The sequence below is a fragment of the Lepidochelys kempii genome, chromosome 1 (genome assembly GCF_965140285.1).
Source record: "Lepidochelys kempii isolate rLepKem1 chromosome 1, rLepKem1.hap1, whole genome shotgun sequence".
Lineage (NCBI taxonomy): Eukaryota > Metazoa > Chordata > Testudines > Cheloniidae > Lepidochelys > Lepidochelys kempii.
Window position 1 is genome coordinate 352,708,482 of NC_136380.1, and position 11,541 is coordinate 352,720,022.

The 11,541-nt window shown below is 58.4% G+C and overlaps 1 protein-coding gene across 6 annotated transcripts in view; it reads right to left on the reverse strand.

Moving 5' to 3' along the window:
• Positions 1-4,861: 4,861 nt before the first annotated feature.
• SHANK3 (SH3 and multiple ankyrin repeat domains 3) overlaps positions 4,862-11,541 on the reverse strand; it is a 769,810-nt gene continuing 763,130 nt past the window's right edge. For 3 of the 6 annotated variants that reach the window (XM_073329053.2, XM_073329054.2, XM_073329055.2), the window contains one exon: positions 4,862-10,129. In XM_073329053.2, the coding sequence (XP_073185154.1) occupies positions 9,586-10,129 (544 nt within the window). In that variant the 3' untranslated portion in view covers positions 4,862-9,585. The remainder of the gene's footprint in view (positions 10,130-11,541) is intronic. The other 3 variants (XM_073329059.2, XR_013635242.1, XM_073329061.2) reach the window with 3 other exon arrangements.

An 11,541-nucleotide genomic window follows, 5' to 3' on the forward strand; every position in this document is an offset into this window, starting at 1 on the left:
GACGGGCCGGAGCTTGCTCGCAGTCACTTCTCTCTGTAAAACCAGCGTCACTCAGCTGGAGTCAGAGGCCTGGCTCCAAATTTACACTGGGTGGGGGCTTATGGCCGTTTTGTCTCTGAAATGCCTGTCAGCCTGTTTACGGTCCCCGGGCCACCAGCTCTGGGTACATTTTCTCAGGTTGGTCTGAACACATCTCTTTGCCCTGGTGCTTTCCAGCCAGGGCAGCCAGCCTGGCTCACTTGCTGTGCCCTTGCTCTGCCAGCTCATGCTTAGCACTGTGCAAGGCTAGGCCCAGCTGCATGGGAACCTAGCCAGGAGCTCTCTGGGCACTCACAGGCCCTGGTGCTTTGAGCACCGCCCTCCAGCGCACAGCAGCAATGCTGCAGCATGAGCACGCCTGCTTCCATTGCCACAATTCGTTTGTGACTAAGCCCCATCCCAGTGTGTGTGTGTGGCCGAGCCCTGGCTGAGCCATCTGGGGTCTTTCAGCCCCAAGATGAGGGTCTGTGAATGTGTGAATCCCCAGGTGGCCTAGTGTAGGAGCCATGGGTACAGGCCCCCCCCGCACTGCCTCCAAGATCTTGCCTGAGCTCCCAGGCCTGCACTGAACTTGCAGCCATAGGCACGAAGCTGGCTACTGTGAGGCTGGTGCTGTGGCCCCCATGTCAGGGCAGGAGGGGCATGTGGCAGGCACAGTGTTTCCCTGGTGGAGGCTGGGCCTCGTTCAGCAGCCGTTGGCCCACATGACTGGTGAAAGCTGGGTGAGGAGCCTGGTGTCCTTGGCTCCACCAGGCTCTGACCCTCGGTAAGGCCTGGGGAGGGCAGCGACATGGCCACCCTGGTCACGGCAGGCGGAGACCAGGTACCTTGCTGAGGCATTTAGCTTCTGCTGCGGCAGCTAGACACAAGGGCTGGTGACTGGTTTGCAGCCACGGATGGGGTGGCTCCCCCAGCCCCACTCTTGTCCCTAGGCAGGGTTTGCTGGGCATTCCCCCCTCCGCCCGCAAGGGCTCCCTCCGGTCCAGCCAGCAGGTGCCTTAGTGGGACACACCTGAGGGGTCTCGGCTCCAGTTCCTGAACTGGGCATCTGACACTAAGTCCTGCAGCTCCTTTGGGTCCTGGCTGGCCTGTGCCATTTCCTTGGTCCCCCCATGCTTGGCCAAGCAGGGAGGCTGGCTGAACGCTGGGAGCGGGGGCTGAAGCCCAGTGCAGCCCAGGCACTGGTGCTGCTGGCAGGAAGGGGAACTGCCCAGTGGCTGTGACTGACCCTGGCGGAGAACGCAGGCAATGCCCCCAGCTGACCCTGAGGGTCATGTGGACACCCTCTCTGCTCCTGGAGTGCAGGCGCCGAGCTAGGGACTGTGGGGCACGGGTCAGCTGCCTGCGGGAAACCTCTCCTGCCTCGCCAATGTGGAGCCCTCCCCAAACTCCTGGATCTTTCCCTGGGGCCACGCGCACTGCATAGAGGTCACCTGGCCGAGCACGGGGGGCCCTGCTGCTGCACTGTGCTGGGCTGATGACAGCAGGCCCAGCCCCTTCCTTAGGCCAGTCCATGTACACCACCTCCAGGGACTGGGTCAGAAGTCCCAGGCTCACACCCCCGTCTGCTTGTCTGGGCATGCTCTTGCTGTCTGTCCTCACCCGAAGGCTGAGCTCCAAGCCAGGGATCCAACAGTCCCAGCCCAGGGCCCCCTGGTCCTGGATTTCATGCCATCCCACAGCCCAGCAAAGCCCACATTTGGGAGCCTTTCGAGTGTGGTGTGGGAAGCTGTGGTCCAGCCTGGCCTTGGTGTCAGGCTGATGGACCGTGGCTGGCCAGGGTGCGGGCGAGAAAGCGCTGTAGCCTGCCGGGGATTTACTGCAGGGGGTTGGACGGGGGGCAGGGTGGGGCTGGTTTTGTGCCCGTATTGGTTGAGTGTTGATTCTGCCCCAGTGAGAGCCTCAGCCTGCAGTGCGGGAGCCGCGAGTGGCTCCCTAACATCTCTCCTGGGGCTCTTGGCAGCACAGGACGTTAAAGCGCTGGGTGAACTCGTACCCGGCTGAGCGACTGACCAGTCAGGATGCGTCTACTGTCAGCAATCACGTGCAGCTGATGAAATAGCAACACTTGGCCAGTCGGTTTGCTGTGAGAATGACCGAGATAAACGACATGTGTCCTGCCATATGGGCTCAAGGTGACTCTACTGCACTATCACCGAACTCCCAGCCCTGCGGCTCTTTGGGGAATGCTGATGGTTCATTTGGCTCCTGAACTCCTGAGGTCTGAGTGTCACTGTTCTACCCCCACGCGCAGAGCCAGCCCCATGGACTGGGCATGTCATAAGGTGCAAACAGATGCCCACAGACTCACTGTCCGGGGGTGCTGCTCCCCAATCTGCTCACCCTGGTCCCAAGCCAGGAAGAGCAAAGCTGCAGCCCAGAACACAACAAAAGGTTTCTTATAAATTTATTACATAATAATAATATAATAATAATAATAATTAATAATAATAATATAAGAAACATAGATCTCTGTGGGGTGTGTGTATCACAACGTTGAGGGGAAGGAGGTGCACGGGCCACACCTCCATGACTCTGGAGCAGGAGAAATCTCCGAAAATCCATACAAAATAAGGTGTGAAGTCAAACTGACCCTGTAAAATTTAAAAAACCAAACCAAACCAAACCAAAAACCCACAGGTGAGTTTGTCTGGGTGAAAGAACAGGGTGTGTGCGTGTGCGTGTGTAGGTAGGGGCATGTGTGCGTGTGAGACTGGACAATGAACCCACACTTTGTTTCCAGTTCCATGAGGTTGTAGCTGGAAAAGCTTTTAACCATCAGGGGCAAAGTGTTTAGGATTTTGAGTCTTCCTTGTTTTAATGTCTCGAAATACAAAGAGAAGAGCATGAAGAACAAAAAATTAATGAATTTAGTCTGGACCAAAAAAAAAAAAAATCGACACCTTTAAAAAAAACCAACCCCAAAACAAAAACGTTGCCCTCAGTTTATATAGAAGCTACCAAAAGGCATTGAGAAGCCATGAGACATCACAGTCACCTCAGCACGTCACATCCCGAGCCGCGCGGGATGTCCTGCCAGATGGGCGCGTTTGTTCGCGACATGACCCTGACGCTAACGTGTCATGGTTGGCTCCCTTTTCCTGGGTCACGCGGCCTCCCCCCAATGGCTTTTCAGAATGAGCTGTTCCTCTCTGTCTGGAGATGGTGGGAACAGCGATGCCAATGCAGCTAGGATAGGTATAAAGTCAGGAAAGTGCTATCTACACATGGAAAAAATCCCCTTTGCTTCAGCTGAGAACACAAGGGTCTGGCACAGCAGCTGCGGTAACTGGCAAGTTACCCTTGCGCCAAGGGGAGTCTCAAAATGACCATGGGACAAGGCCACTGGGGGCCAGCAGGACGTTGTGCAACCTGGGAAGGTGGGCAGCTCCGAACTGGACTTCTGTGGGTGCGACGAATGCGCGAGACATTCGTCACAGCCAGCAGACCACAGATGGGGCTCTCAAGACTGAGCCCGGGGCAAATGTTGCAGAACTATGGGATGCTATGCCCCAAGATGTCAATGAAACTGTGAGACAACCAAGGCTCTGTGCAGACCTCAGCATGCCCAAGGCTTTCACTGGGCAGCCAAGACCCTCCCACAACAGTCCTGTGTTCACCAGAACCGGGGCGCTGACGCTGTCGCGGACTGATACAAAACGAGAGTCTGTTGTCTGCCGCGAGGAAGAAGGAAGCAGAGCTGTGGAATTTGCCTCAGCCTGTCACTGCCTTAGGTTAAGCATCATCACCAGCAATTGCCTTTGGCAATTAATGCTCATCTCAAGAGAAACGCAGCCCAGCTGGTCACCCTGTAGCCTGACAGGTGAGTTCCTTGCCAGGCCCCGATGCAGCAGGCAGGGAGGTCTCCTCCGCCAGCGGCTGTAGAGACGTCACCAGACCTCTGCGGCGTCTCATCAAAGGCACATGCCTTTGGGGCGTCGCGCGCATACTGGGAGGGTGCTGTGTCCGTACCGCAGAGCTGACTGCAGTCATGGGGGCAGCGGGCAGGAGGGAGGGTAATAAGAGGAACCAGCCAATCTTGTCCTGGAAGGGGAGGGTGACCCATAAGAGGGGAAGAGCCTTTCAGGCGGGCCAGTCGCTGCCAGGCTGCAGGTACTGGGTGGGCAGGGAAATGGGCTGTTGGCTGATCGAGCCGGGTAGGCCCTGGTTGGCCAGAGACGTTTCCAGCGCAGGAAAGAGTTGAGCCACTTTGGTTGGATGTTGCTTTCGCTTGTGTTATGCCTGCCTGGGCCTCGCCGTGGTGTCCCCAGGACTGACCGTCTGGTGTCAGGAGATCACGCAGTGTTTGCTAACACAGGTACGGCTGCAGCTGCTTTGTGGGATGGAGGCTGAGAAGCACTGCTTCTGCCATTCCCAGCCCTCCCGTGGGACAACAACGCCATGCGGGAGGGCGCGTGGGAAAGGGGCCGAAGGTCCCCAGCTTTCCCTGGCCCCGGCGGAACATGCTGCAGACAAGGTACGGTCTGCAGGCTTGTGGCCTCCAAGACAGGAGGCAGGGTGCAGGCAGGGTCTCGACAGGTTTGCCCCAGAAACAGCTGCGGAAGGGACAAAGACCCAGAGTTCAAGAGCATGAACTCGAATTCAGCCTGCACTCAGGCTAACACAACCCGTAATGCTGCAACTCACCCCTCAAGAGCCAGACAAGGCCTTCACGCTGCCAAGCGGGGCCCAGAGATCCAAGATGGGGCTTGCAAAGACAGGTGGGAGAAGTGTATGAACCACCCCAAGAGGAAAGTTTGCTTTTCTGGCTCGCTGTTCAGCAGGCCTGGGGATCACGGCTGCCTGCAGCGGCCAGTGAGGAGCTGCTGGGACCGCCGGGTGGAGGCTGCATCTCAGGGCGAAGTGCTGGGGCCAGGGGTGGGTGTGCCGGACGCTGGGGTGTGTGGGGTGAACGGCAGTGAGGCCCAGCATGGGAGCTGAGGTGCTGGGCGAAGGGGCAGGGCTCGAATGGGAAAGCCTGTCTGGTAGCACTTGGTCTGCACTGGCGTGAATGACGGGATCCCACCGAGTCTCGCTGTTGAGTCCTGGGCGAAAGATGAGCAAGGGGCTCTGGTGAGAGGGGTGAGGACAGTTGCCGCATGAAGTGGGCTTTTGCCTGGTGCAGGCTGCAGGGCGCCGCGGCAGTTGCTGATGAGTGGGGCTGGATGTTGACAGCATGGAGGGGGCTGCGTATGGGCCTGGATCCTGTGTGTGATATCACCTGTGATGATGACGTGGGGGGCACGGAGTACGGGGGGAGGGATTGGGAAGGGGTGTAGATGAGTTGGGCATGGGGCTAGATGTCATATATGGGGGGGGCTATGGTATATGGGGATGGGGTTGGGGGAGTATGATGTATGGGGATAGGGCATGGTGTATGAGGATTGGGGGGTACAGTATATGGGGATAGGGGGTTGGGGGTACGGTGTATGGGGCTAGGGGGCTGGGGTATGGTGTATGGGGATAGGGGTTGGGGTACAGTGTATGGGGATACAGGGCTGGGTAGTGTACGGGGCTAGGGGGTTGGGGGTACTGTGTTTGGGGCTTGGGGGCTGGGATACGGTGTATGGGGATAGGGGTTGGGTATGTTTGGGGATATGGGGCAGGGGAGTGCAAATGCAGTGTCTGGAGATTTATTCTGGGAGATACAGTGTGTGGGGCTGCGGCTATGGTGTGTGGGTAGCGTGTATTGGAATATGTGACCAGGGATGGGTACAGGAGTAACGCGTGTGGGGACGTGGGGCTGGGTACAAAGGGCTGGTGGCTGGGACCTGGGGCAGGTGGCTGGGACGTGGGGCTGGTGGCTGGGATATGGGGCTGGTGGCTGGGATATGGGGCTGGGTACGAAGGGCAGGTGGCTGGGACGTGGGGCTGGTGGCTGGGATGTGGGGCTGGGATGTGAGGCTGGTGGATGGGACGTGGGGCTGGGTACAAAGGGCTGGTGGCTGGGATGTGGGGCTGGGATGTGAAGCTAGTGGCTGGGACATGGGGCAGGTGGCTGGGACGTGGGGCTGGTGGCTGGGATATGGGGCTGGGTACGAAGGGCAGGTGGCTGGGACGTGGGGCTGGTGGCTGGGATGTGGGGCTGGGATGTGAGGCTGGTGGATGGGACGTGGGGCTGGGTACAAAGGGCTGGTGGCTGGGATGTGGGGCTGGGATGTGAAGCTAGTGGCTGGGACATGGGGCTGGTGGCTGGGACGTGGGGCTGGGCACTTGAGGAGTGCTGGGACGGTGGCTTTCGCAGGGCTGCTGTGCTGGGGCGGCTGTGCTATGGGCTCGGGCTGGGGTAGGTGCCGTGGGGCCCCGGGGAAATGGGGTGATTGGGGTTGCATCTGGGTCAGGGCATGGGATTAGCCAATGAGTGTTTGGGGTCCATACAGGGTGCACAGCAGGGTTTACTTTCCAGACTAATCTGGCTATAGATGCCCAGCCCCCCTCTGTCCCTTCCCCATGGCGCTGCCCCACGTTGCCAGCTCCCAGATGCAGCATGGGGTGAACTGGTGCAATTGACAGGGCTGGGTTTGCTCCTCTGAGCCCAGCGCGTGAGTGACAGCTCAGGGAAGGGAGACAGCACCCTCAGAGTACGTGGGGAGCTCGCTCCCCAAGCCCCCTCCCCAGCACACAGTGGGGCTGCCCCAGCTGATGGCTGTAAGGTTCCGAGATGTGTGAGGGTCGGAGAGCAACCTCGTTGTCCTTCCCTCTAGCACCAGAAGCATTAATGCCTTCACAGGGGCACTTGGCCTTTCGGGCACACCAGTCCCCCAAGGGGGCAAGGGCTGAGCCCCACCCCACCCCAGATGGGGTGCCTAGAAACTGGGGGCTGAGCGTATGAGTGAGAGATCAAAGACAGGTGAAAAGCCAGTGCGTGACATTTGCAGGCCACGCTGGGGTGGCCCTGCAGGACAGTCCCCTCCCTGCGTATTTTCTTTCTTTGTAATTTACCCACCCCCCTTGCATGCTCTCATGCCTGAAGGGAGCCGGAGGGCGTGGTGGCAGACATGAGACCTGATACAACTCAGTGTGCTAGCAGGGAAGGGACAAGCACTAGCCAAGGAGCGAGCCGCAGATCTCGCTGGCTCCAACCACACCTGGGAGCACCTCCTGGGCTCGTCCCAGCGTTACAAAGGAACGCTGCTCCCCCCAGGGCCGCTGGGGGTCAGGTGGGCCCGTGGCGGGGGTGCCAGGGGCTATTATTACTCTCCTACAGCTGACTGGTGAAAAAGCCAAACCATCCCCCAGACCAGGAGGGACACTGCCCCTGCAACCAAGCCCTTTGCCCAGATTGAGCATCTGCTCCCAGCAGACCTTCCTCCTGCCTAGCCACACACCAGGCCTCAGAGACAGGGGACTTGGAGAGCTGCCCTGCCCAGCCCTGGAACGGGGAGGGGCGCATTTCCTTCCACCTCCCAGTCTCTGTCCTGACAGGGCCCTTCTTTGTTCCCCTCCGCGGCCTCACTCCTGACCCTCACGTCCTGCGGAGCAGCCGAAGGGCGCCCGCCTCCTTGCCCTGCTGGCTGGGTGTGGGCCCCTAGCCTCCCTGCACTCAGACCCCTGCCACGCATGCGGTGGGATGACAATGCCTCTTCCTCAGGAGGGGAGGCGGGGAGGGACCTGCTGCACCGGGCACCCCAGGACTGCGGCCGTGTCGGGGAAACTGCAGCTTCGTTCAGCTCGCTCTGGGAATGGGAGACCTGGCGTGGCCCAGGCCCACGTTTTACTCTGTGTTTCTAAATCTTTAAAATACTGAGGGTCCGAAAGGAGATGGAGATTCTTCAGAAGACTTTAACATTCGTTCAGTCAGTCACTAAAAACTCGCCAAGTCGTGAGTGTCCCAGGGAAAGGGAGCAGCTCGGTAAGTCTAGAGATACAGAGATTTAGTCAAATGCGAACAAACTCAGGTGCTACAGATATAGATATATAGATATTTGTTCTCTTCTCGTTTCAAATATAGAGCTGATTAAAAAGATGCAAAATAAGGATGACTAGGACGGCATGGGAATCCTGGAGTTTAGCATCATCTCTTGTTGATCATCAGCTGCTCTACATAAACGCATGGAGATTATATATTAGCCATCAATGTGTCCCCCTTGGAAACAAGACCCCAAACCAAGAGGCAAAAGAAGACTCCCCCCACCCCGCACCCCCTTTGAACGTTGGCAAAGCATTTTCTGCTTGATTCCCCACCAGCCTCCCTTGGACATCCCCCAAACATGCTTCGATCCATGCGGCTTCACTTCCTCTCTCACCAGGGCAGCCCAGGGCAACAGGGCAGAGGAACACAGAGTCCAAAGGCTCGGCTTTCTTGGCAAGGCCATCACCATTTTCTTGTTTGCATGGCAACAGGCTTGCTCCGCTTCGGCGGAAGCTGCTGAAGGAGCCCAGAGCAAAGGGGCTCCCCAGGCAGAAGCAGCGATTGGCTAGAGGCAGCCGATCTGGTTCTCCCTGCGGGGCAGCCCTGACTGTGCCTCCTGGCCATGGAATCAGAATGGCCCTTGGTGCTGCAGCGGCCGCTAGGGCCTGTCTGAGCTGGAGCCCACCAATAGTGCCAGGCGCCCACATGCCAGCACAGGCTTTGCCCACATGGGAAACACGCTGCCTCCCCCCGCCCTGCGGGGCCTAGGGACCTGCACCTCGCTGCCTGCCTGCCCTCACCTGTCTTGGAGCTGGCGTCAGGGGCCGCGTGAGGGCCAGCACTGCCCTCTCCCCTTGGCCCCTCCAAGTCTCCCATCACCACGACCATGCTATTCAGCAGCTCCTCCGGGCGTCTCACAGCCGCCTGCCCTGCTGGTCACAGAGGACCCCGACCTGCCTACCAGCCAGCCACTCTCGCGGGACGGCTGAGCAGCAGCGTGGCAGGACGGAGCCTAGGCCTCTGGTTGCCCCAGCTCAGGGAACAGGGACGCAACTGACATTCAGACAAGCGCCCACCTTGTATCACATACAGATCAGTTCAATTCCTGGGTCACCAGACGACCATTGCAACACAGCTGAGCCTCATTAGCTGACAGCCCCATCACCCTAAACTGAGCTCTGGTTCCTAATTTGCACCACTAACACCGGCCTCTCCCCCTGCTCTCCACAGCCCTTTGATCAGAATACATTCCACAGCCTGCTCCACGCAGGTGAGCAAGGTTCTCCCGCAGACTGGGAGCACGGGCCAGCCAGGCATGGCCCGCTGCCCTCCTGCCACCAGCAGCGCCCCTGGGGAAAGGCACATCAAGCGCTATGCAGGCCTGACCCTTTAGAAGAACAGAAAAGAGGGTGTGTTTCATGCAACATTCCTTTTCCCAAAGGCGGTGTTGGCTGGTGCAGGGTTGAGTGGGGGGGGGAGGGGGGGGCTGAGTGTGTGCGTGTGTGCGTGTGCGTGTGTGTTGGTGCACACCTGGGGCTCTGGGTGTATGGAGTGAGCGGGCGCTCCTCAGCTCTTCGCCCTTCAGTGCAGTGGTCAGAATAGAAAGAGAATCAAATTGGTTTTATTCGTCTAGTAGAAACGCCCCCCGCCCCCCATTCGTTGGCTCTGGAAGAGGCCAGCACTGCCTAGGATGGTCAGCTGTCTACCAGCTCTCTGAGCGCTCGCTCAATGTTCATGCGGTGCCCCACACGCGTCACCCCCAACTCCACAAAGTCCTCCTTGGTGAGGGCCGGTAAGTGCGTGCCCTCAATCTCATTGTCCTCAAACTTGTCTCGATGCTCCACCAAATTGATGCTTTCCAGCCAGTCCCCTACATCGTATTTGTTCCACAGGTGGACGGGTTTCTGCATGAAGGGCCGCGGTGGGTGCAGAGTGTGCAGGGGGGGCCCAGGAGAGGGTGAGGGGGATGGGGAGCGGCTCCGGGCACTCACGCTCCGCACCACAAAGCGCACCTCCTTGGGCTCATGCGGGATGGAGAGGCTGGAAGATTTGAGGATGGTGGGAGGTGTCAATCCATAGGGCCGCACGGTGCTGAGAGGGTCTGTCCTATCCAGGGCAGGCTTCACTGGACTGGGAGTACGCCGGGTTACAGGGTAGCGGCTGCCAGGTCGAACTGTGTAGGTGGTTCCGGAGCTCCGCTGGGAAATGGTGCTGAGTTCTCCTAAACTACTGAAAAGTCTGTGGAAAGAGAGATACAGGGAGGGAGAGGGAGAGAGAGAGAGAGAGAGAGAGCAAAGGGTAGGGGTGAGGTGGAGCTCCCGAGACACAAGAACATACAGATACAGTATACATGGGGGGAGCAGCCAGCCGCTGGAGAACAGCGTCAGTCTGGGACAGGAGGAAGGGTTCTGTGTAGTGGCCAAGGGAATGCTGTTCTTGGGGTGGCATCAAGCCTGGAGTGTTTTAGCCAAGATTCTCGGGAAAGCCCTGATGGCCAGATTCTGGAGGAAGCCTCAGAGGTGTGTGCGAGAATCCACATCCGGGTCAAACACAGCCCAGATGCACCAACTCTTGACGCCCACGGAGATGCACCAGGGAGGCCCTGACACTCCCTACATACACACGCAGAGCTGCAGCAGCTTCTTAACCGGACTCCCGCTTTACACCATCCTCACAGGCTGAGACAACTTGAGCCTCCTCACTACACTGCCTGTCATCTCCGCAGCTTCCTCCCGCTAACACTGTGAATCCGCCTTTGACATTACGTCCCACTATGCTATCAGAAAGTAATGGAAACCTCCTGAGCGCATTCTGCCATCACAGAGGGCAGAGCCAAGCCTGGAACAAGATGGACCCAGCTGGGCTCATATCGCATCATGGGGTGTGAATGGGAGTAAAGCTGCCATACAGTGAGGCGGTATTGAGCAAGAGTGTGTGTCACCACAGGGGAGGTGTGAGAGCTAAGTATTGGGACACAGGTGGCATTGCAGGACACGGGGTACAAGGTGTTTTGACTGTTTCTCTTGGCCCATTAATGCAGGGTGTGAGATCTTCCGTGTGGGTAATGCTGACCCAGGCACGTGTGTGTGCGTGAGAGAGGGGCACGGCTGGAGAAGGCTGAGTGTGCCCCCTGCTCCTTTAGAAGCTGTGAGGTTTACGTGCCACTGAGGGCTACCCTATGTGCTACAGTCAAGGTCTCTTCCTTGAAGAACGTCTTCTTTTCTGCTTGTGTTTATTCCCTCCCTCCCCCTAGGTGGCTATTGGTGGTGGGTGGGTGGAACCAGAGAAGGTTCACTTCTCTCAGTGTACACATCCCAGGCTCTCCGCCAGACTGGCTAGGAAAGGCCAGTTCTCGCATTGCCAAAGGTACAGGCTCCTCTCACCCACTGTGGATCAATGTGGCATTGCTCTGAATGTTCCTGTGAAGGAAATCATGGCAGATGGACTCTGGTTTGAGGGTCCCTGAGCAGAGAAGCAAGGCCTCACTGGCTCAGATTCTGGTATCCCCATGTTGGCTAGCTTGGCGCCACTGGCATGGGTCCAGGTAGCCCCAGGCCAGGTAGCTCAGCCCCACAGGGGGGGTCCAGGTAGCCCCAGGCTGGGTAGGTTGAGTGTCACTGGTATGGGTTGAGGCATCCCTCATCCAGGTC